This window comes from Paroedura picta, chromosome 3 (assembly GCF_049243985.1).
Source record: "Paroedura picta isolate Pp20150507F chromosome 3, Ppicta_v3.0, whole genome shotgun sequence".
In the NCBI taxonomy this organism is placed as follows: domain Eukaryota; kingdom Metazoa; phylum Chordata; class Lepidosauria; order Squamata; family Gekkonidae; genus Paroedura; species Paroedura picta.
In genome coordinates, this window is record NC_135371.1 from 125,978,258 (window position 1) to 126,004,258 (window position 26,001).

The 26,001-nt window shown below is 44.7% G+C and overlaps 1 protein-coding gene across 3 annotated transcripts; it reads left to right on the forward strand.

The window, feature by feature from the left end:
- Positions 1–3,380: 3,380 nt before the first annotated feature.
- On the forward strand, positions 3,381–25,339 carry GSG1L2 (GSG1 like 2). 3 transcript variants are annotated; one of them, XM_077327643.1, is made up of 6 exons: positions 3,381–6,479; positions 6,783–7,001; positions 17,103–17,150; positions 18,292–18,444; positions 19,585–19,696; positions 20,887–25,339. In XM_077327643.1, the coding sequence occupies exons 1-6, from the start codon at positions 6,374–6,376 to the stop codon at positions 21,176–21,178; spliced, it is 930 nt and encodes a 309-aa protein (XP_077183758.1). In that variant the 5' UTR covers positions 3,381–6,373; the 3' UTR covers positions 21,179–25,339. The 3 variants fall into 3 exon arrangements, with proteins under 3 accessions (XP_077183758.1, XP_077183756.1, XP_077183757.1); XM_077327641.1 differs by lacking the exon at positions 3,381–6,479 and having other exon boundaries at positions 6,491–7,001; XM_077327642.1 differs by lacking the exons at positions 3,381–6,479; positions 17,103–17,150 and having other exon boundaries at positions 6,491–7,001.
- Positions 25,340–26,001: the final 662 nt, after the last annotated feature.

Genomic DNA, 26,001 nt, shown 5'->3' on the forward strand with positions numbered 1-26,001 from the left:
GCGGGGCTGCTTGAGCGCCTGGAGGTTTTTATGATCCGTCCAGACCACAAATGGCACTGTGGACCCCTCTAACCAATGCCTCCAAGTGGAAAGAGCCAATTTTACTGCAGCCGCCTCCTTCTCCCAAATTGCCCAGTTTCGTTCAGCCCCGGAAAATTTCTTTGAAAGATAGGCCAGCGGGTGCAATTTCCCATCCTCCCCCTCTTGGAGGATCACGGCCCCTATTGCCACGTCCGAGGAATCTACTTGCACGGTGAATTGCCTAGTTGGGTCAGCATGGGCCAGCACCGGTTCGGACGTAAACAACAATTTCAGTCTGTCAAACGCGTCCTGGCATGGGGGAGTCCAATGGAGGGGCGCCCCCGGACGGTTCGCTGTCTTTCCCCCTTGTTTGGTTTTCAACAAATCAGTAAGAGGCAACGCCACTTTGGCAAAATTGGGGATGAAGGTTCTATAAAAATTAGCGAACCCCAAGAAACTTTGTAATTGCCGCCTAGTACGAGGGGGTTCCCAAGCCAACAGGTCCCGCACTTTGCCCGGGTCCATTTCAATCCCAGCCTGGGAGACCCGGAAGCCCAGAAACTCCACCGCATCTTGGTGGAACTCGCATTTTGACAGTTTGGCAAACAACTGGTGCTCCCGCAAGCGGCGGAGCACTTCACGGACCAGGTTAGCATGACTCTCAACATTTTCTGAATACACAAGAATATCATCAATATAAACCAACACCCCCTGGTACAATAAATCATGCATAATTTCATTAATCATATTCATGAACACGCCCGGAGCGCCGGCGAGGCCGAACGGCATTACAGTGTACTCAAACTGCCCCAGGGGAGTGTTAAAAGCTGTCAAATATTCGTGTCCCTTCTTTATTCGGACCCGGTAATAGGCCTCCCTTAAATCCAGTTTCGTGAAGATTCGCGCCTTCCCCAGGTGGCCCAATAAGTCCTTTATCAGGGGGAGCGGGTAGGCGTTGCATGTGGAGACTGCGTTCAAACCACGGTAGTCGGTGCACAAGCGCAGTGAACCGTCTTTCTTTTTCACAAAGAGGACCGGGGCCGCCAAGGACGATGTGGCCGGTCTAATAAAGCCCCTCGCCAGGTTTTTATCCAAAAATTCCCTGAGCTCCGCCATTTCCCGCGGGCTCATGGAATAAAGTTTGGCTTTGGGGAGGGGTTCCCCTTTCTTCAATTCAATGGCACAGTCAGTTTTACGATGAGGAGGAAGTTGGTTGCACTCCACCTCCGCGAACACATCAGCAAAGTCCCGATACTCGGGAGGGAGCGCTGCCCCCCCCGATCCCAAGGCGGCCACAACCCCCGAGCTCGGGGGGCTTCGCGGCCGAGCGTGCTGCTCGCAAGCGGGAGAGGTGAATTCCACAGTCCCTTCTTTCCATTTCACTAGGGGGTCATGTTCTTTCAGCCAATCCAACCCCAACACGCACGGAAAGGCGGAGTGAGGGGCTACCAAAGGTTGGATTTGCTCCCAATGTTTTTTTATGTCCAAGTCCATTGGGCGCGTTTTTGCCGTGGCTTCCCCTCCGGGAGCACATTTCCCATCTAATTGGGTGATTGGCAAGGGCTCTCTCAGCGGCACCTTTCCCACCCCCAAAGTCTCGGCCAGTGCCGGGCTCACTAAGGATTGGGTGCACCCCGAGTCCACGATACATCGGACTCCCACCGTTTTCCCCGACTTGGGGTTGGAGAGATTGGCGGGTAAGAGCAGCAAGGGGGAATCACTCACCGCGCGTTTGCCCCTGTTGGCGGCCTGCTGGCGGGGCGCCTTTACAGCAGACCGTCCTCGTTTCCCGACTGCGCCTCAGCTTGATCCTCGTCCTCCAGCCCGCTACTTTCCTCCGAGTCGTCCACTGCCGGTACGGCAGCCACTGGCACCAGAAGAGACTTGGCACTTTTCTTCAGAGCGGTTTTCTTGGCGGGCTGGGCTTTCGGTGGAGGGCTGCTCGCGGCTCTCGGGGTCGATCCTGCTTTTGACGGGCATTGTGCGAGAAAATGCCCCGCTTGGCCGCAGCCTAAGCACAGCCCTTTTGCCATGCGCCGGGTGCGCTCAGTCGGCTCCAGTTTCGCGCGGGGCTTGACTTTCGCCGGGGTGGAAGTCTTCGCCACGGTTTTTCCAGCCAGGACCTGGACCATCGAAGCCCGCTCCAATCGATTTTCCATCTCCCCAGCCAATTGGACCCACCCGTCGACAGTAAGCGGGTCTTCCAAAAGGAGGCATTTGTCAGCCAGAGTAGGATTGAGGCCCCCCACAAACGCCAGTACGCGTTGGGGTTCGGTCCAGTCTGGCACCGAAGACGCCAGCTCCTTAAATTCCCTGGCATACTCAACCACTGACAATTTTCCTTGCCGGTGGGCTCTGAGTTTCTTCTCTGCAGTCTCCCGTTCGAACGGCTCCACGTACATCTGGCGCATGGCCCGCAGAAAATGGTTGTAGTTACGGATGGCTTGGGGATGGTAACGGTACAAGTCCACGAACCATTTGGCAGCCTTGCCTTCTAGGGCTTCCCCCACGAAGCGCACCCGCTCGGCGTCATCATGGAAAGTGAAACCCATGTCCATCATGTAGGCCTGGAGATGCACCAGGAACGTAGGAAAATCTGCGGGGTTCCCAGAAAACTTAGCCTTGAATTTATAGGTGCTCCGCATCTCCACTCCACGGAGGTGGGGAGGTAGGCGTCCTGGGCCCCAATCCGCTGGCGCCGGGGCTGGGACCAGGGGTCTCGCACCACGGCCGATGCCTCGTCCTCTTCCCGCCGCCACTCTCGCTCGCTCTGCCACTCTCGCCGCCTCTGCTGCCCGCGCGGCCGCCGCCGCCGCTTCTCGTGCCGCTGCTGCTGCTGCCGCCTCGGCTCCCGCAACGTCCGCCGCCGCCGCCGCCGCTGCCGCCGCCGCCGCTGCTTCATCGTCTCCCCCCGCGCCGTCTCCTCCGGCTCCGTCGCCGCCAGCGCCGCCTGCGTCCTCTCGCTCCTCGTCTTCGTTTTCCCTCTCCCTCTGCGCTCTCGCTCGAGCCGCCGCCTCCGCCTCGATCTCCAGCTGCGCTCTGGCCCTGGCCACCGCTTCGGCATCCGCCGCTGCTTGCGTGTCAGCCATGCCTTGCTCCCGCAGGGCAAGCCCACCGCTCGCTCTTCGCCCGCTGGTATCGTGCGCACCACCACCGAGCACTTCCTTCAACAGGCGTTGTGTCCGGCGTTTCTCCTCCGGATCCAGCCGACCCGAGACGTCCTGCAGCCAGTTGGTCACCCTGTCCAGCTTGTACTGCAAGTCCTGTGTCTCACCCACAGGCTCCAGTCCGTAGCTAGGCAGCGCCAGGTGCTCCGGCCACAATTCGTCCCCAGTAGGGCGGTCGTACTTTGACAATCGCCTACGCTGGGTGACGTGTCGTTCCAAAAATTCCTCGGGCCCCGGGGTTGTCCCCGAGACTGCCCGCAGCATGCCCGAGCTGTACGGCCCTGCACTAGCGCCGTCGCCCTGGGAGAGGTCCCAATCCAGGCCCTCTCCCTGCTCAGAAAAAGTATGTCCCTCGCCCTGCATCTTTGCAGGTGAAAGGAGTTGTGAGATTTGACTTGATGTCAGACGCACAGGAAACTCACAACAAAACTTATTCAAAAGAAAAGAGTTTTATTGATTAGCACTATACGCATTGGACTGAAAGTCAAATCTGACCAGAGGCCAGATTTGCCCCAGCTTATCAATACATTTCTCCCGCCCAAAACTTGACAGTTCCCAAGGAGGGGGGGTAGGAGAGAAAAGACATGTGTGTTACAACAACAGGATTCCATTCTCCCAGCCTTGAGAGAGGTGACAACAACCCTGTGAGCCCACAACAAGATAAAGGTTAACATAACATCACTATTCTATTTTATAGCTTACAAACTACAAGGCCAGGGCAAGCAGGCGCCAGGCCCAATCAAGCAGTATAACTGACATGGAGGAACTCAGGCTAATTTATGACAGAGATTCTACAATCCTGACACCTATGTGTAACTCTGACATATTATGAATAATAAATGATACATAAATCATCAAATAATAGAGTTGGGAGGGATCTCATGGGTCATCTAGCCCAACCCCCCTGCACTATGCAGGACACTCACAATTGTCAGGATAAGCTTCTGCTCTCTGCCATGTTTGATTTCAGTGAACCTGAGAGACTCCATTTTGACGTGCTTTGTTTTTGTTACCTTTCCCATGTAACCCAAATGCTTATGACTCTGTAGTATCTCTTTGATCCACCCCCCCTCCTTTGATCCCATCACTTTCACACTGCATAGTCTCCCTGCTGTGATACATTGTTGACAGTGTTCCTGTAAACATCTTATCTGCTAGCCTGAGGCGCCGGCCTGACCAAGGCCGTGCTAACTCTGGCACCTTGGCAGGAAGCCTGGGATGGTACCTGGGTGAGAGAGTGACCCCCTCCCCTCGGGAACGAGTCTGGTTTTGGCGGGATAATTGTATCGATAACTGCTTGCATCCCTGATATCAAACAGTCTTGACTTCGAATGTTAAAGTGTTCAGATCTACTTCCAATTAAAGTTTTCTTTCTATAGAAGCCTGTTTGTGAGTTTTGTTGGCTTGACAACAATCCTATCGCTCATCCAGTGTAACCTGCCACCCCTTAAGCTTTCACAGAATCAGCCTCTCCATCAGATGGTTATCCAGCCTCTGTTTAAAATTTTCCAAAGATGGAGAACCCACCACCTCCCGAGGAAGCCTGTTCCACTGAGAAACCACTTTGTCAGGAACTTCTGGATGTTTAGACAGAATTTCTTTTGAATTAATTTCATCCCATTGGTTCTGGTCTGTCCCTCAAGGGCATGAGAGAACAATTCTGCTCCATTCTCTATATGGCAAATAAATGGTGCTTCAGTGTGGCCATATCAAAACACAATGTCCAAGTCAACACAGCAATGAGAACCATCAGGAGACGTATTGGCCTATTGGCGACCACATTGTGTCGCATCACTCCCCCACAACTCCAAAGACAAGATGCTCTTCTTTGTGACTATAGAAAGATCGCTGAAACCAGACAGCTGTTCATCCACAAAGACATGGCTGATGTGGGCCTATTCATTCATTCATTCGTTTGGATTCTTCGGGCTAAAATCCCAACACCCAGCAATAAAATCTTTACAAATCTTGCATGTACAACATTTCAATCTAGTGAATGAATAGTTGTGAACATGGATGCAATCAGTTACAATTGATATCCATAACCTGATAAACACCAACAAGAAGCCCACATAATTTAACTTGCAACATAAAGTATGGAAAATGTATAACAGAATAAGAACAGGCTTTGGCAGTTGTGCAAACCTGTTTTTTAAATGGTGCAAAATAGCTGGATTTGAATGCAATTGTGTTGCAGCCTGCCAAACTACTTCCCATCTATCACAGGAATGTGAGCATCGTGTTTTCCAGGGAGATGTGACAGATTCTTTGAACTATCCCCAGCTGCAATTGAGTGGACTGAAAATTTAAATATTAGTATTTAGGGGGATTGTCTAATCAGTCTGCATACCCACTGTATAAACTTGACTACATATTTTATATTATTATATGATTCCTGTGTATAACTTTGCCATAAATAAATACATGCCACTCCAAACTGCTAATTTCATCTCATAAATTCCATTTGAATCTCCTGTCACTCAAGTTTCTTAGACTTGGGTTACAGCATTAAACACTTACTGTTCATCTCCATAGTTTGCATGGATCTTATAATTATCAGAGGGTGAGACAGGTGACTCAGACAAAAACGAGCCCCTGCTTTTCTCCAGGACATATCCTGGGTTTCTTGCCTTGACCTAGAGAAGTCTCTAAAGACTGTGCTAAACTCAAAATTCTAAAAATAGCATTTCCTTTTTTCCCTAGAACCTGGACTGCATCCGTACAGCATTAAATATTGCACTCTTATTGCACTCTAGTGGTAATTTGCAATTGGATTGTCTACACTAGGAAATTCAGTTGCAAATGGTTGCTACAGTGTCAGAACAGCACAATAACCAAAGATATATGGATGCAGCCCTAGTCAGGAAATCTGTCTACATCTCCTGTCTACCTGGGATTTAATCTAATTCCTAGGTACCAACAGATGTGCTTAAATTCTTTTCTCGTATAATTTCATGTCCTTTATAATCTTCTCTTAGCTCTGCCAGCCAGACCTGTGCCCTATTCAGTGCTCCCTCTCACTCACCCTCTTTCTCTCTCTGCAAGGATTTACAGAAGTGATTTCTCAAACTATGGTTGGTATCTGTCTGGAGCAAATAGCCCTGGATCATGCTCTCTAAACCCCACTTATATTGGAGTGGAGAAGGCAGACTGTAGTTACTCAGAAAGAAAGAAATGCAATCTATATGCTCAGAGATATTCTTGCCATTTTGAAAAACATCCGCGGTCTGAGCCCTGGCATTGCTAGGTCAGGGGCTCTGGAGGCAGAAGGAACAGGATTTTGTACCTCTGGTAAATTTTGGCTCCTGTCAAGTATTTGATTATCTCTACTCAAGTACTTCTCTTAACTACTCATTGTTAACTTCAGAACTGTCCAGACTTGCTTCTTGGTGGGGGATCTGGTGCTGTACAAAAGAGGTGGTTTTCAGTGGATGCCGAGAAAAGAAAGCATCAGCAGTGGGTGTTTCCAGCATCTTTTAAGGCTGCAGTTGGCTCTACAAGTAGGCAGATCTCAGGCAATGGGGGTGGACAGGCGGCAGAGAGCCTCAGCTGCACTCTCTCTCAGCTGCGTCTCTTTAATCTTTTCTATCACAGCATTCAGCAGCAGCTACTGGTGCGAAGGAACCAGGAAAGTAGCCAAACCTTTCTGCAGTGAACTCCGGGGTGGCACCCACTGCATCCGCTTCAATAGCTCCGGCGCAAATGACAGCAGCGTGGTTCAGTATGTCTGGGAGACAGGGGACGACAAGTTTGTGGACCGAAAGTTTCACGCTGGCATCTGGTATTCTTGTGAAGAGATTCTCAATGGCGAAGGTGAGTAGCACTCACTCCAGCAACTTCTTAGTCCTTGTGTGCATTTGTGCATGTGTGTATCTGTGTGTGTGAATGGCTATTCTGTGGCATCTCAAAAGAGGGGGGGGAGATATATGACACAACCGCTGCAATGGTCCCTCTTAAAGTGATGGGCTTGTGCTCAGGAAACCTTTATTCACATCCTTGCTCTGCCACAGATTCACATCGTTGCCTTGGGAAAGTCACTTTTGGCTTTACTTCCCAGTCTGAAGAATGGCAACAATAGCTTGCTCCTGGTGGTTCCTGTGAGCACAAATAGACTACTGATTCGAAAATATTCATTTTAAAAAAGAAAATGTTATTGAAGGGAAAAAAGAGAAATGCTACATATTACAGAACTGCTGTCTGAAGAAAATATCTTATTCTTTTGTGTCACCTGAATATCACACACAGCATGCTGCATTTTTTCCAGAGTTTGCATTTCCTCCAAAGTGTCTAAAATACTATTCTCATTTAAAAGACTGCAAAATAACATTGCTACCTTCTGAAAATGCAAAATAAGGGCAAATAATGAAAATGCTATAGAGCATCCTTTAACGTGGTATCCCATAATTGAGCATCACACACATTATAGGGGGATATAGGAAGACACATTGAAATATAACAGAGGCTGCAATCCTAAGAACACTTTCTGGGAGTAATCCATGCTTTACAAAGTGGGGCTTACTTCTGAGTAGATCAGTTTAGGCTTGGCTTCCAGAGCTCAGATTTTGAATCCAAGGTGAGATGAATAAGAAATAGTCTGCCACAGACTCTGCCTTTTTATAAAAGAAGTTGAAACCAGCTCTTTTAAAAATCCAGAATAAATCATTAACTTTAGTCACTGCCCTTAAAACACACAAACACACACACTTACTCACATGTAACTGCATTATAATACATGATGATTTGAGGATTCCAGCTCATGACAAAAAGCAGCTACAATTTGATTTTATTCTAGACTGAGTGAAACGGGTTTATTTGTTTGTTTGTTTTTGTTTTTACTTACTCAGAAGAGCTTCAGGTAGGATTGTGAGCCAGCCTGGATCATCAGTTCTGGTTATTTGGCAATTAAAATGCAATGGTCAGTACTCCAACCATAAGAAATCTAAAGCACCATCTCTTTATTGTGCCGGAAAGTAAAAAGCTTTAAACAAAAAAAAGATTAGCTGTTCTGCTTGGCTTTTAAACATTGTCTGCATAAATATCAAGGCAGTCAAAATAAGTCTGCCATGACAGACTTTGGTCTTCCTGTGCCTAACCAAAACATTAGAAGAATGTTTTCAATGCTGTATGAACCATGCGGCTTAGTAGAGCTGGTACAATGGCTCATGTGAAAAGGAAAACACAGATTGTTTCCAGCCCTTTGCCCAAAGTGTAAATAACATATGGAATTAACTGCCACAAGAAGTCGTGACAACTACAAACAATCTTCAAAAGACATTCCAGTGGGTAGCTGTGTTGCTCTGAAGCAGCAGAACAAATTTAGAGTCCGGTAGCACCTTTATTCAAGGTATGAACTTTTGTGTGCATGCACACTTCCTTTTTCTTTGTGCTGTATGTTAATTCACTCTCACTCGTTGCCTATAAGTATGAACTGCTTACTCCCATTTCAAGATATCGTGTCTGAGGAAGTGTGCATGCACACAAAAGCTCATATCTTGAATAAAACTTTGTTGGTCTTAAAGGTGCCACTGGACTCTAAACTTGTTCTGAATCTTCAAGAGAGGATTGGATAAACTTTTGGAGCAGAGTTCCAGCATTAGCTTTTAACCACAAGGTATAGATGGAACACTCTGCGTGGGCCAGCTCTGTATCTGTGTTGCTATTGGGGCAACAGTGGGAGAGCTTCTGCTGGTGGCCCTCCTGATGGCACCTGGTTTGGGGCCGCTGTGTGACACAGAGTTGGGCTGGATGGGCCACTGACCTGATCCAACATGGCTTCTCTTAGGTTCTCTCACAAGGCAAAAGTAAGGTGGTGGGGACATTAAACATTGAGGAGATGTTTAACACACACACACACACACACACACACACACTGTTGCTCCTGGACTGTTCAAACAGTTTTCCCCTCCAGCCAAGCAGGGGACAAATGGCTTCAGGGGTGGAAATTGCAGGGAGAACGACTGGGTGCTGAAGAGTTTAACTGCCTCTTTTGTCCATCTGTTTCTCCCCTGTAAACAGGGCCAGATTTACATGAAAAGAGGCCCTAGGCTATTCCACTTACGTGGCCCTTTCACCTCCCACTTTTAAGTTTGTAATTTACATGAGAGATAATAAAATAATAAAATACATAATTACTGTGATATATATCAATATGTTGTGATTGATACTAACCTTTATAAAAATGTGGAATATAGGTCCCCCCTTGATCTTGAGGCCCTAGGCTGAAGCCTATAGGAAAATCCGGCCCTGCCTGTAAGTGCACCACCCATTCTTGCATTGGTATTATCTCAACAAATTCATGTGAGGAGATACAATGTGGCATTGTTGGATGTCAAATGAGGATTTGGGAGACCAAGGCTCAAATACCCATTCTTCCATGCACACCTGCTGGGTAACATTGGGCCTGAACCAGTCACTCTCAGACCTCATCCACATGGAAGACTCACCCAGTGGTTATGCTGTGTTGCCCCCTGTTTTTTTGCCTCAAGATGGCTCCCCCGATCTGTTACCATGGGGAACATCTGACCACATGGGGAGCCCTTGCCCTGCTTCCCACCATCTGCCCCCAGACTTCTGTCCTTATGCGAAAGCCCAGGGACAGGAAATGAAAACTTCCCACCATTTTTTTACTTGTCAATCATCATCACATGATGAGAACTCCCAATCATCTTCCAGTGCCGTGTTGTCACATTTTGAGTGCCCCCACCAAGTCCAAAATATATTTTTTAAAATTACAATTAATAACAACACAAACAAGGAGATAAAAAGCTGGGTTGTTTTATCTCACCACTGCCACACACACACATGCTGACTGTCCCAGATCACACTGAAACCAAGGTAAAGTTGAAACCTAAAGAAAAATGAAGAGGAAGGAAAAGTGCCAACCAAACATGGTAGTGTTTTATTTTTGCTTTTTTTTTTTTTTGCTATTTTGTTATACTGGGACTGCATTGTAATGTAATTGGATTTTTTTTTAATCTGGAGAAGGTTGTGAGGGTAGATGACAGAAGTGATGCTCACAGGGAGGTGGGACCAATGGCTGGGAATGTCTGACTGAGGACAGCATGAGTTTTCCTGCTCACACATGGATCAACCCTGACATACGCACCATTGGATCCCATGGCGAAAAGGGGAATACAGATTTCTCCAAATTCCCTTGATGCGGGCCAACTGAGGGGATGTCAAGCCAGTCCTGGGACCCCCTCCCCCCGGACTACATAACCAGGAGAAAAAAGACACAAACAAACAAGCGTAATCGGTTGTGCAGAAGAGGTGTCACTCAGTACATCATTACACGGTGAATGTTATAAAGATTATATGGAGTAGGGGAGAATGCTGAATCATTAGTTAAAATCTTGACTCATTTATAAACTTTCTAGGTGGCCTTTGGCTAGCCATCACCACCTGCCCATCAATCAAGGGATAACAAAGGCTAAACTACATGTTATATTGAATATCTGTGACCTCCTGGCACATACTTTAACCTCAAATTAAATAATCCACAGGATATTTGCTTTTATTTCACTTTCAGGGCTATTAGGATATTTGAAGAGGAGGAGGAGAAAGGGTTAACTCCCTTAGAATCATAGAATCATAGAGTTGGAAGGGGCCATACAGGCCATCTAGTCCAACCCCCTGCTCAACGCAGGATCAGCCCAAAGCATCCTAAAGCAAAGCATCCTAAAGCATCCTAAACCCTTCTTCATTGCTGTATTGATTCAAATTAGTCCCTCTCCTGCAGTTGCTTTTTATTCTTATAGCACATGTCTGATCTAATTACAAATCTAAATTTGCAAATTTTGCCCTGTTAATGGACTACCTAACAGGGCTGTTAAGCACATTCTGGAGATCACATCATTGAAATGCCTTGAGCACTTGAAATTTGCTGGCTAAATTATTTCCATGTAGGGATACAGTTGTATAAATCTGAATTATACCACTGAAAAGCAAGCATGACTGGAAGTTCACTTAGCATTTTATAAAAATATTTATTCAATGCAATAAAAGCATCCACATAATAAAAAGACTATACATAGCAGGTAAAAGGCCCATATGTTTACTCAAACCATAAACCCCCTATAAAATCAGTTTACAGTGCCTTAATGGGGACAGGAAATACCTTGCCCCAATTCTTTCCTGCTGCTGCTTGGAGCAGTGGCATGGATTTTTTTTTAAACAGCCATTGGGTCTAAAGCATTATATCTCCAGGAAAACAAAGAAGTGGCATAAGTAATCTCTAGGAATCACTGGAAACTACCAATTTACCAAAGAGTTTCCAGCATTCTTAGGGAGTAATGACATCACTTCCAGGGGTTGCCTGAAGAGATGTGCCACACTGATGGCCCCTTCACTTGTTCCCACCCTCCCCAAGCTCCTGTTGATTGCCAGGCATGGCCGTTATGAATTCTGATTCCCACATTTTGCTGTAAATTCTAATCTCTGCACAACCTTTGACTTTAGTGAGGCAAACCTGGATAAACCATTAGTTTCACCTATATATAGGTCTCTTTTACTTTCATCAGCCAGTAATGATTTTTGCGACTCCCCTCCCCTCCCCCAATTCCTTGCAAAGACTAATCTGGCTGTAGTAATCATACATAAATCTGCTGCTTGAAGATTTTTAGGTAAATCCAACTATGCAATTTAATAGTAAGATTTATGGCTTAAAGAGAATCTTTATCTCTAATTGATATAATTTTCACCACTTGTTTCCAATAATCTGTTGCCTGTTTACATATCCACCACATGTGGGAAAAGTCTACCCTCTTTACTTCATTTTTGTCATATTGTTGGTTAAGCTAACAAATTCCATTTCTGTTATTTAAAATCATTTCTGCACGGAGGGGTAAAATGCAAGTAGCTTCCTGCGTGCAAATGTGGGATTGTAAACCTCCTTATAAGAGACCCCTTCTGCGTTTGCCCTCCGCCCCATTACAGTTTTTTTGCCTGCAAGGGAAAGGAAAATGAACTTCTCCCTACGCTCCTTGGCTTGTTAATCACAGCAAGCTACCAATCAAACCACAGCAGTTTTCTCATGGACTGAAACTTTCTCACCCCCCCTTCCCAATCTGTTTTTTAAAAAGGCACATATACATTTTTAATACAAATCAACATTGCCACATTGTTATGGAGAAATGCCAGAATGATACAGCATCCCCCCCCCCCCTTTGGGATTCATGTTCTCTTGCACTTTATTTCTGTCTGGGTGGATTTCTGAGAGGCTGAACATGGTCCCTGGAGCCCAAAAAGACACTTTGTGTAAATGCTTGGCTTAAAAACATAGTGGTCAGACCCTTGTATGAACAGGAGAAGGCAGCCCAATCACCTGCCCCCCACTATTTCCCAGCTCATTTCTCACCTTCAGAAAACAGAAAAGAGGTTGTGTTTTGCCTGTCTGATCCCAAAAAGTCTATGGACACTTTAATGAAGATTTTATTTCACCTTTGAAAGTGTAGGCTTGCATTTGCACTGAAATGCGAACCACACCATTTAAAAAAATTACTCACAACAGGAAATGGAAAGGGAAGTGTGGGTGCAAGGGCACAAAAACACTGCAGAGACTATCGAGCCTTTCCCCCTCCATATGGGCTTGCCCCTGGTTGCTCATCAACAGGACACACGATTTAGGGTTGTAAATCCAGTTTTGGCGATTTCCCTAATTGCGATTTAAAAATGGCTAAAACTCAAGGCAGCTCCTTGACAGCTTCGAGATGCAGGCAATGTCATGTGGAGGGGGCTCTAAAAGCTGCCAACATTCGAAGGCTGTCCAGGGGCAGATTCCTCATGTGGAAATGGTCTGAGTCTTCCCAGTTTCATTTATTCATAGCTCTTCCTCCATCCACTGCTAGTCCATTCGGTTTTCTGCCTTTTGTGCCAAATATTTTCTAACAAAAAGGGGAAAAACTATTCTTCCTTGTGAACCAGCAACTTAATTTACTGAAGAGGACAAACAGTAGACACAATCTCATGCCCTCAGCTCTCTTAGTGAAGTACTGAGATGACACTTATACAATGACATTAGTCTTCATAAATGCCAGTGTTCCTTTTGGAGCTTTTTCATACTGGAAATGATGAAGAGAAAAACTGATTTTGTCAGTCACTCAAGAATTTTCAGAAAAATGTAGCTTTCTGAAAAGAGAAAATATCATGAGGGGAAACGAGCAATGTGTCTTTTCCCATAGTCTAAAAACTGGGTAGGGGAAAACTTTGACATAGTTATGAGGATATGCAAGAATACTATTACAAAACACTTGGTTCAATTAAAAAGAGATATGGGAATTATTAACAACAATAAACTTCAAGCCTTTACAGAAAAGGCTTGGGGGAAGAAGCTTCCAGCACTGAATGATGGGAAAAATGGATGGACAGATAGAAGACTAAGGGAGCAGATGAGCTCTAAGTAGTCTGGGAGAGGGACAGACGGGATTCTGTGAAAGCAAGAAGTAATTTGAGGAAAGGCAGAATTAAGGAAGTGCTGAGCCAGCACCAGGATTTTGAAGGTCTTCAGAGATGTGAAATGGATCCCTTGATAGGATTAGCTGATGGGTAGATATGGGAAGTGATGAGGTCAACCCAGCCTGCTGTGTCTGTCACCATTCTCCACTGCTGGGAATTGCTTCACAGCAGGCAGGATGGGATGATTTTATACTCCATCTTTTTCCACTGAAGTGCTGCAACTAATGTGTGTGGGTGAGTGTGTGCAGATGCATGCATGTGCAAGAGGGCAAGGGTAAGAGGAGCTTCCATCAGCACACTAAAAAACACCATCCCCAGGTCAGTTGCAAATTGCAAAAGAACCACGTGCTCTATTTCTCTTCCAGCTATTGGGCAACTTTGAAAGCCATAGGTGCATTGTCCTGATAGTTCATGCTTCCTTCCTCCTTGTTCACCCCCAGGCAGGTGTCCCCATGCACCTTGCTGTTGGTGATGCTGCTGCTATTCCAGCTAGCCATCTCTTCCTCTGGTTATGAGCAGGTGGCCCATGAGACTAAGCCTATACCCAGCACCCTGGTTCCAGGGCCTTTCTCTCCCATATATTTCCAGCAAGTGGTGATAATGGAAGCTCTGGTTAACTTCAGTGGGTACCCAGTTTTGCTGACCTTGTTATCCTCTCAAATATAAGATGGTTACCATCCTATCTAAGAAGGAATGCAAGTCCATACTGCTTTCTGCTGCTGCAAATGACTGGACATGATGGCGGCATCATCACAGATGATGATGGGACAGATGGCTAGTGAGAAAGATTTTTGAGTAATTAGAAGAAAACATGACTGCAGCAAGAATAAGGCTTTAGTTATAGATGCAAAAGGAAACAATAGATCCAGAAATGTTGAAGGAAATAGAACAAGACCTAGTGACATGCTGGCTTAGTTTGGAACTAAAAGGAAGGACAAGGACCTCTGGTGAGTCAACTAATAAGAAGCAAGCAGAAGTGATCTCTGACAGGAAGACAACGGTCTAGGATGATAGTAAGACACCAGTAAGAAATGTCACAGCAAAGGATAGTATTTTTGGAATTGGAATGATATTTGGGGATATTGAAAAGGCCAGATGTTGTTCAAGGGAGCACTTCATTATACCTATCACTATCACTAAACATTATAAAGTTGAACTTGTGTACTGCCAACTCACTCCCTACCTGATTGGCCCTCCCTTGGGGTATGCCGCCAATAGGAAGAGAGCACTCTGCCAATGAGGGTCAATCAATTCCGTGCAGAAATGGTCATAGGCTTTCCTTTTCCATATGGATATCACCTTGGTCTTGCTGCAGTCTTTCAAAGACCATCACAACAAAGCAAATTTGAGACCAATAGCATGGAAGATCTGGAAAGTGTAGATAGGGCATCTGTGTGTCTCATGCCAAAATCATCCAGTTAAGCATATTAAATGTAACCTCTCTCTCTCTCTCTCTCTCTCTCTCTCTCTCTCTCTCTCTCTCTCTCTCTCTCTCTCTGTGTGTGTGCATGCGTGCGTGCGTGCGTGTGTGCACAATACAGCCCTCCATCCCAGGCAACCCTTTCCTCCAGGGGCAGTGATCTCTGCAATCTGGAAAGGAGCTTTCGTTCTGTGGGTTCTCCAGGTCCCACCTGGAGGATGGCACCCCTGACCAGTGGCAGGGATGCTAGCCTCCAGCTTGGATTTGGAGATCCCACTTCTGGGGTTTCTCAAAGCCTGAAGAATATTTCAGGGGGTCTCAATGGTAAAAACAGTGAGAAAAGCTGACATAGAGGCAGTCATTGAGAATTGCCAACCAGTAATTGCCAACCAAAGAACTTTTAATGTTTGATTGTAGTATACAACTGTTTTTGATTTACTCTGATATTGAATTGAACTGAAGAATGTACTGAATGAAAGGTTTTTAGTTCTCTAAGCAAATTTTGCTCTCAATTAAATATTTTCATTAAAGGAAGAAACTGTGACAAGTTTATTAATTATTAGATGCTTATTGTTATTAGCAATTGCTGCCACCCAGCGTTTCTTTTTGTTTCCTGCCTGGAGCCTGACATCCCTGCACCTCCATGGGATCAAAAAACCAGAGCTTTTCTCCATTTCTCTATTGCCTGGAAATGACCTCCAATTTCAGCAAATCCCCAAGTCCCAACCTCTCCCATCCTGCAACCTCTCTGCCACAGAGTTCCCCCCCTCTCAAGCAAGCCCTTTCATCTCCAGGAGACTTGGGATGAGTTGTCATTGTAGAGTTTCCCCCCCCCCCCTCCAAAACAGCCGTTTCCCCCTGGGGAGCAGGTCTCTATAGTCCAATTCCTGGAGATTTCCAGGCCACAGCTGGAGGTTGGTGACCCTTGGGTCAGAAATGTTCCGTGAGGTTTGGAGGTGGGTCGTCAAGAGTCTAGGGGTAGGCAGGAGCTTTTGCCAGGTAGCCAGCCCTAAGGAAGGCCACAGTGCAGGTGTTCATCCTAGTGCCTGTTTTATTCCTGGGTACAACAGGCTTTGCCTCTAGTTGCCTCTAGAGAGCCAGTTTGGTGTAGTGGTTAGGAGTGCGGACTTCTAATCTGGCATGCCGAGTTCGATTCTGCATTCCTCCACATGCAACCAGCTGGGTGACCTTGGGCTCGCCACGGCACTGATAAAACTGTTCTGACTGGGCAGTGATATCAGGGCTCTCTCAGCCTCACCCACCCCACAGGGTGTCTGTTGTGGGGAGAGGAATGGGAAGGCGACTGTAAGCCGCTTTGAGCCTCCTTCGGGTAGGGAAAAGCGGCATATAAGAACCAACTCTTCTTCTAATATAATTTTTTTCCAAGAACTGAGCCAATGAAAAGTCCTACAGATGTGGCAGCTAGATATTTGACCATGGAGTTGTGTGCTTGAAGATTGTGAGTGTTTGAGTCAAATTTGGTTTTATGTTTTCACAAATCTTCACATGATCAGTTAGCTGAAGATGTCAAAAGTCATTAATTGTCACATACATTCCTTCAGGGGAACTTCATATGAGGTCACCTTGCAGTTGTGTGATATAGGTACCTAAAATATAAATATTCTGAGAAATCTGCACATGTGGGTGTGGTTTTTGGTTTACCCCATTAAAATATATGGGGGCAGTTGTGTGAAGAGATCAGAGTTTCACCCCTTGTGTTTTTGAAATGGACAAGAATGGAAAAATGACATTGTAGTCTTCGTATTTAATGCTACATGTGTGCATTTGTGAAGCAGTCCAAACTTTCTTTTCTAGTGTAAAGATATATGGATTTTTAAAAATTTCTTCCCTTTGCATTTGAAATAGCACTGGGATATTTTATCTCGGTCTCCCCCACCATCTGTTCTCAGCTCCCTTCTTACTGCTCGTGGGAGGCTCTGTTCTGATAAGTGTTGGGAAGAGAAAAGGCTATGCTGGCTGATGAGACATCCAGTCTTTTTAACAAATGATGATTGAAAGTATATACTTTATATGCCTTATAGGTGAGAAATGTAGAAGTTTTATCAGCCTGACGCCTCCAGCAGATCGAGGTAATTATATATTGCCATTATTTTGGGTTTCTGCTCCTTTATTTTAGATTTCTGAATCATGGTCTTTAAAAAAGAATAGCTCTGCTTCCATGGTTCAGATATAAATTCTAATAACTTTTGTGCTCAATTTTGAGTGGAAGGAAGGCCCTCTCACTTTAGCTTCAGGGGACATCAATTTTGGATAGAGTCCACAACAGCCCAAATTAGATCTTAAATCAGAAGCCAAAAGGAAAAAGGCCTTGGAAAAAGCAAAATAATAATAATAAGCTCCTATCATTGTTTCATATATCATATGGGTTTCAGCAAGTCTTCTTCCTAAGCAGATGCACTTAAATCCAAATGCAAATACAAAATGCTCCTTTCGCTGCATTCACAAGTTCATAATGCTGCTGTAGCAGCACCATTAGACTAAGGTACTTTGTTCCATTGAAGACACACACCCATATCTAGTATCTATCATCTCCTTCCCTTCCTCTTTGAAAATCCAGTGTTAAGAAGTTACTAAAAGTCCTTTTCCTTTTACTGATATCTTAACATGCAAGATATTTAGCAGGTTCTCATGGTATGCAGAAGAGCCTCTTGTGGTGCAGAGTGGTAAGGCAGCCGTCTGAAAGCTTTGCCCATGAGGCTGGGAGTTCAATCCCAGCAGCCGGCTCAAGGTCGACTCAGCCTTCCATCCTTCCGAGGTCGGTAAAATGAGTACCCAGCTTGCTGGGGGGTAAACGGTAATGACTGGGGAAGGCACTTGCAAACCACCCCATATTGAGTCTGCCATGAAAACGCTGGAGGGTGTCACCCCAAGGGTCAGACATGACTCGGTGCTTGCACAGGGGATACCTTTACCTTTACCATGGTATGCAGATAAATGGTAGGAAAAGCTTTACCTGCTAAATATCCATGTATCAGAGTGCTGTTAAAGTAACAAAGCCAAGAAATGGGAGCAACACAGAACAATACAGAGAGAACAAAAGTTATGACAGAAATCTAACTTCTTCACTTCCACCTGTGAAAAACTGGTCACCAGATTCTAAAAACAGACAAACAAACACGCAACACCACATTAATAGCTTTAAGCACAGGAGATATCCAACCAGACTTGGAGAACCTCGGACCCTCACTGCTTTTGGCCTTTGCTTTCCAGGCGTTCTGTGGCTGTCCATTGCAGCAGAGCTCCTCTACATTACTTTGCTTCTGATGGGTGTGACTCTCATGTTGATTGAAATCTGCCATTCCATCAGCATCCTAGATGGGCTGAAGCTCAATGCGTTTGCAGCAATATTCACTGTTTTAGCAGGTATAGTTTTTACTTTGAATGTTCATCGATTCAAATGCAAGAAACAATTTGAAAAAGCAATTTTTGTTTCGCTAATCTATTTACTGAGAAGTAGACTGGGGCAGGCTCAACTCAAAGCCCCTGGTGCCTGTGGATACTGGATGTACTGAAATTGGGCAGCTCTATCTTTCACTTGACCATGATAACCACTTGGTAGTAAATTTTCACTCCATGCTGTAATAGAAGCATTAGGCTCCATGTTATAAGACAAATGACACAATCCTTTTAGAAAATATATCAACAAAATCCATTCTAATGATCCCAGTACTTCTCATCCAGCACTAATCCATAAACAATTTGCCTTGTTTTTGTGCTAGGTAAAGGTACAAACTTAAATAGATCTTTTACTAATTTCTTTACTACATATTTATTGGGACATGAACGTTTTGTGAACAGCAGCCCTCTTCATCAGATGTAAGTGGGATCTTATATTGGCCACCAAATTATAAAATTATGAATTAGATTCATGAGTTGGATCATGGTCATAAGCTGGTGGAATCTTTGTCTGGGGTTTCATAGGGGCTGTCAGCAGCCCCGTGTGGCTCAACTCCTGATGGCATGAAAAGTATACCACAAATGAACATCTGATGTTGGTATCATCATACATAGTGCTTCTCTGTAAGAAACAATTTTATATATTTTATATATTTCAGTAGGAGAATAGACATTACCATGGCCTATTATGATATTATCCATCAATTCCTTTTACAGAAATACCTTCAGGCATGCACCCAGAATTTCTCCACTCCTTACAAAAAAATGTCTCATGCCAAAATCATCCAGGCAAGCAGATTAAACGTACCCCCCCCCCTCTCTCTCTCACACACACTCCTACCTTAGTATGAGATTTATCTTCCTTATCTCATCATGGGTAAAACCACCAAGGCCTATGCCTCCTCAGTCAGTTAAGCATAAACCATAAAGAAGAGATAGATCCCATAAATTACTTAGTATAAACCCATAAACAAAGACATGGATAATGCTTCAACGTTTTCTGGGAACTTCATCCAATAACCCACAAACTTTTGGATTAACCGAAGGCAACATTGGAAAACAGACTAAATCAGAAAGTTGCTACAGTTATGTTTTCTAACATTTCAGGCCTCCTGGGAATGGTTGCTCACATGATGTATACAACTGTGTTTCAAATGACCGTCAACCTTGGCCCAGAAGACTGGCGTCCACAGACCTGGGATTATGGATGGTCCTACTGGTAATTGTTGAAAATAATAATGAATTATCATGATTCAGAAATTATTCTGATTGGTTGGTTTAGAGCTATTTTGGCAAGAGAGAACTGTCTGGATAAGCAGAAGTGTCTGAAAGCCCATTGCTAGATTATGTATGTTTGCTTCTCAAATAAATTACCTGAAGCACCAACAAGCTAACAGCAACAATTATATGGAGAGTACCAATTACCTAGGGAATTTTATTCCCAGTATAGACACTAGTAAAATTACATTTCTGCTTAAACAATGAAGCATGGTAGGAGGCAGAGATTAATTATTCATTTGAATTATCCATTTAAAATGACTAGTGATCCTAAAGGTAAAGGTAAAGGTATCCCCTGTGCAAGCACTGTGTCTCACCCTTGGGGTGACGCTCCCTAGCGTTTTCATGGCAGACTCAATATAGGGTCGTTTGCCAGTGCCTTCCCCAGTCATTACCGTTTACCCCCCAGCAGCAAGCTGGGTACTCATTTTACCAACCTCGGAAGGATGGAAGGCTGAGTCAACCTTGAGCCGGCTGCTGGGATTGAACTCCCAGCCTCATGGGCAAAGCTTTCAGATGGCTGCCTTACCACTCTGCGCCTCAAGAGGCTCTGTAGTGATCCTAGATATAATAAAAAGATACACTAAAAAGGCTTGTTGTGTTACAGATTAAAGATGACATGAAATATTGTAAAGTTTGGAAACAGGAAATGAATAATTTCATCCTCTGTGGCTTTCCCATGAACCAAGAGAGTCTCCCAGTGCCTTCATGTTGTGCTTGGCATATTCCCTCCTGATGTTCTGCTGTTCTGTTTAGGCTCACATATTATATTCCTCAGCCACAAAACACCCTGGGCAATAGAGGCCAGGTAGTGACTCTGTGGGGAATCTGTGGCATTTGGTGGAATGAATAAAGTACACTGATCCACTTCTTCTGCCCTCTATAATATCATCAGATTCACTAACTGTTTTTATTACTAAGCATTTCTATCAACCTGTTCCTAGTTTTTCAGAATGTTCACCATAGCCATGAGTGACAGAAACCTTTTTTTTTAATGGAACTGGAGGAGATATCCACAGACTGCACAAAAGTGCATTGAAGTTCAGTACATGCTATAAAGAAGTATTTTTAAAAGCTGTCTATATATCTGTGTGTGCCTTTTCTGCCACATTTTTATTTTATTTTTTTCAGTCTTGCATGGGGCTCCTTTGCCTGCTGCATGGCTTCCTCTGTGACCACAATGAACAGATACACAAAAACCATCCTGGAATTTAAATATAAACAGAAAAGGCTGGAGAGAAGTTTAAAGGCTAAACCCAAGACTCCTGCTCCAGAAAAGGCATGGAAGATGTACATTGATACCGTTCACACCACAACTGAGGATTACATGCACCAACTGACTGATGTACGCAGTCTGACTAATCCTACAGCATTTGCAGAGTTAAAGAATATTCCTATGTCACAATGTGAAGAATATTGCTAAATGTATGTGATTCAAACTTTTGGAAAAATTGTCCATGTGTACTTTTGAATGCATTTTTTCTTCAGCAAGGAGTAAACATTCTAACTGCAAAACTTGTTGGGAACTCACAAGAAGAAAGCCAAGGAGAAACTTCTTCCTCATTTCCTCTTTCGTTTTGTTTCTGTCTTGGGGGCATGATCCAGCCAAAGTTAACCTAAGCTTTCATTCTCCTAATAAAATGTAGGGATGTAATTTATTATTATTACTAGTAATCAAGCCCGCTGCAGGGGAATGCAGCGGGCGCTAGGTCGTAACCTTAGACGGGCTGGTCCGCGGCGGCGGCGGGCTCGCCGCGTCAGGCCGCCAGGCAGGGAACCCCCGGCAGCCGCTGCCGGGGGCTCCCTGGGTCGGTGGCCTGACGCGGTGAGAGGCGCTTCGCGCTCTCGCCGCGTCAGGCCGGGAGGAACTGCGAGCCGTGCTGCGCGCGGCTCGCAGTTCCTGGAGCTGGGAATCGGAGGGACCAATCGGCAGGCGCTTCGCGCCTGCCGATTGGTCCCTCTGATTGTCTGTCGTGAGGAAGGGTCCAATCCGGACCCTTCCTCATCACGAACACATCCCGCCTCGGCAGGCCTTAGCGAATTATTAAGTCCATGGCGCCCGTGGCGCCACGGGCGGTTTAAAGATTATTATTATTATTATTATTATTATTATTATTATTATTATTGTTGTTGTTGTTGTTGTTTTCATCAAGGTCACTTGTACTTTTTCAGGGTAAAGATGGGGAAATGATTTATTTGTTTGTTCCAGAGAACCTCAGTATGAAGCTACCCACAGCCAAACTCTACTAAGAGGGTAACAGTCCTGTTTGATTTACCCCTTAAGTGGCTGCTTGTTTTTCTCATAGAATGCCTTTAGGGGCTCTTCTGTATAAAGCTTACATAACCCACACTTATTATACCTAAGTTTTACAATGCTATAAATGATTTCACTTTATCCTGGGCTTTTTAATAATGCCCAATGAGGCACCTGGAAAGGCTCCCTTACAGCAAAGTAATTAAAAAGGTTCCATATTCTAACTTTCTGGTGCTGGAGAATTCCCTGAGCAGATAATTACTATCTTTGCATAATGCCAAGTGGAACAAAGAAAGGAGAACAAAAACAGAAGAAATAACTCCATATTACGAATGGTCTACTCTCCAATCCCGTGGATCCTTTTTCCTGATCTCACATGAATAATGCTGTGCTAATGCAGAGGCAGGCAGTGGCAAAACATCTCTGAATGTCTCTTGTCTTGAAAAATCATTTGGGGTCACCAAGTCTAGCTAAGACATGTCAGCACTTTCCACCACCAACAATGCAGTTAAAGGAGGAGCAATGACTGGCCAAGTAAGATGGAAAAAGAAGAAGAAGAAGAAGAAGAAGAAGAAGAAGAAGAAGAAGAAGAAGAAGAAGAAGAAGAAGAAGAAGAAGAAGAAGAAGAAGAAGAGTTGGTTCTTATATGCCGCTTTTCCCTACCCGAAGGAGGCTCAAAGTGGCTTACAGTCGCCTTCCCATTCCTCTCCCCTAATACCAAAGTCTGCCACAAATGTTAAAACCTCCCCTTAGAGGCAGATTATTCTTGGCATCTGTGCGGGGCTCTTCCTACTGCTAGCCTGAAAACACCTAGAAATGCCAACTCCAGATCGGGAAATACATGGAGAATTTGGGGGATAGTGCCTAGGAACGGCAAAAACTCAGGTAACATTAAAGAGAGCTCACTGATTTTACCAATGCATGGAGCAGAGTTGATAATTTAACCTCAGACTCCAAACAGCCTTTTGCTATCTTAGACAGCAGAATGCCAAATCAGTAGCCATTGCTGAGCTAACTGTGGGAAAGGGACTCATATTCTGGTTAGCATTTATTTTGTAAGTTGGGTGTTCAAAAGACTTTACAGGACATTACCTTAATAATCCTTATAAGAGGTCTTTGAAATAGGCCAGTCTTATTCCTACCCAAACTGGAGGTCTCTTGAATTTATTTGGGGAAAATAGCAAATGTAATTGGAGATTTAGTAAGAGGCAGGTAACTATGGGGGCCATTCTGCACTTCTAAAAACATAGCGTTAAGCAACCACAATTGCTTGTTATAACCCCCCCACCACCACTTCTCACCTCCTCACTCTCTTGCTTTCTTCTCCTGCTTTCTGACGCTTCCTGGCACTCCGCATGGCTGATTAAAATGGTTGTGGAGAGGGACTCGCAATATCAGCAAGTCTTCCCCTGCCTGTCAGTCATGGCAGCCAGCCAATCAGCTTTTTCCTAGCTTTAAAGGGAAAGCGATCATTTTTTAAAATTAAATCTTCGTTGCTATGCCTATGCATATGATCATAGATGCATAGTGCATAGTTTAGCCAGCCCATTTTGGAAATTTGACACTTGAAGATGAACAGAAGTTGAGGGGCATACTTTATGTGCCAGCTGGTGGGTGGGAATTTATTTTGTTCTGCCTCTATGGACCAACGCATATTTCTTGGTCCAGACAGCTTACTCCAAAATAAATAAATAAAAGCCCCATTCCAGGGAAAAGGGAAAGGGAGGCGGGCAGGGGGGTGGGCACTGCAGACTGAGATCGCGCTACTTCTGGCCATGTTGTTATGCACTGCTGTCTTGCTGGTAGTTGCTGGTTGCTCTCTTTTTGCACACGCAATGAAGTTGAGGGAATCCAGTTTTATGGATTTCCCAACTAGCAAGTTAAAATGGAGGATGTGGCTGCCAGATTGCTGCTGGGACACTGGATGTAGACAACGTCATTTGAAATGCCAAAAATATGGCGTCTGTCAAACTTTATTTTCAGGGTGTGGAATTGCCCTGAGATCTCAACCTATATATACCAGGATACTACCTTATGAAACTCTAAATAAACCAGTCCAGTGTGAACTGAAATGTTGTTTTTATTAAAGAGAATGTAAAGAAGTACAAACAAGCACGCATAAAGCACATCAAACACACGTAACAGATATATCTAAGGGTTGAACGAGAATAGCATTTAGGAAATGGGGTAGTTCCTGCTATAACACAGAGAGGAACTCTGCAGATTCAGCGAAATGGCCAGCACTTCATGGAAAAAGAGAGGAGTTTACACAAAAGTAGGCAATGAATGCAGGGTACTCAAGAAACTAAATGCATGAAACATTCATGGACTGCTTTTGTAATACTGCTTATAGGAATAGATCTGAAGGTAATGAAGCTAAGCTCTGCTTAAGGTTGCCAACTCCAGGTTGAAGAATAACTTGAGATTTGAGGGATACTAGGAGAGTGGGGTTTGAGTAGGGGAGGGTCCTCAGTAGAGTATAACGCCATGCAGTTCTACCCACCAAAGCAGGAGAAGTATGAATAACAGGAAGAAGTGAGAGAAAGCGGGAGGTGGAGCATTAATAGGTCAAAAGAGAACAATCCTCTGTTTAGGGGAATAATGGTACTGGGACAAAAGGATTATTTTGTCAGCCAGCTTGGTTGGGGGGGGGGTGGATTTCTCCTAGAATTACAACTGGTCTCTAACAACAAACATCAGTTTCCCTGGAGGAAAAGCCAGCTTTGGAAGGTGGACTCAATGGCATCACATCTTTAGTAGGGTTGTGCGCTTCATTGTCCCAAGTGGCCATTTTAGGCCGAAGCAGCCAGTGCTGCGGTGCAGGGGGGGGGTCACCAGCACCAGCATGACAGTCGGCGCACACACGCAGGCGAAGAGCTCTGTACCTGTGTGCAGGCGCTGGGTTGCACGCTGCCACCAGCGCCTCCCCCCCCCCCGCACCGCAACGCTGGCTGTTTCAGCCTGAAACAGCCGCTTCGGACAACGAAGCACATGCAGCAAGACAGAGAGGGAGAGAGAGACAGAGAGATCTGTACCTCCAGGTGTCCCCTGGGCCCTAGTGCCCATTCCATTCCTCCTTGCACTTTTCGAAGTTATAAAGTTTAATTTAATATCCATGTTTGCTGCTAGTCCTACTATTTATATCTATTCTCATCCAAAGTATATTCTTTTGTTGTTGTTATTGTTTACCCCAAATATATGCTTTCACATTTTGCTTTTCCCAAGACAGACGTGCTAGGCTACCATTGGCTGCAGTTTGCAGCTTCCACTTTCTCATCATTATTCTGCTTGTAAAATAAAATAAAATAATAACAGTGGTGCCATCATAAACAGACTTGCACCTTTCTAAATCCATTGACGTCAGTAGACTCAGAAGAATGGAACTTTGCTTAGAATGTAAAGCATTTTAAATGTTATAAATACACCTAACCATTCAATTTTATATGCTAACCAACATATATAAATAGTGCATTTTATGATGTAAAACAAGTGTTGGTCAGATAAAAAATGATCTACTGCATATATTTCAGTCCCCACTATTTCTGTTTTTCTCTCTCACCATAGTCTCACTATTTACAGAAATTTCACATCTCTAGTGCATGTGCAAATTCTAACATTAATTTTGGAGAAATTCTCATCTCTTGGTTGAAGATGACAGAAGAAAAACTGAAGATGGAACAAGGTCATGTAGGAATGATTGGTTGGGGTAATGGTGGCGGTAGTTGTGGAGGGGGAGATCTGTGTTACTCTGCTAAGGCTATAGCATTCAATTTTTACACATACCAAAGGACAAAAATGATTTCAAATATTATCTACTTACTTACTCCATTGGGAGTTATCCTTAATGAGGACCCAAAATGGCATACACAGTACTTGCCTCTTCTCCATATTATCTTCTCAACAACCCTGTGAGGTAGGTTAGTCTGAGAGTGTGCGTCTGAGACTCATCCAGCAAAGTTCTGGGGTAGCATGTGGATTTGAACCTTGGTTCC

What these genes read in the sequence shown, in the direction of transcription:
- GSG1L2 (XM_077327641.1), top strand. Translation starts at nt 6,620, where the DNA reads ATGCCGAGAAAAGAAAGCATCAGCAGTGGGTGTTTCCAGCATCTTTTA. An exon ending in GACGCCTCCAGCAGATCGAG is followed by an intron (nt 17,151 to 18,291) that starts GTAATTATATAT and finishes TTTGCTTTCCAG; the next exon opens with GCGTTCTGTGGCTGTCCATT. An exon ending in GATTATGGATGGTCCTACTG is followed by an intron (nt 19,697 to 20,886) that starts GTAATTGTTGAA and finishes TATTTTTTTCAG; the next exon opens with TCTTGCATGGGGCTCCTTTG.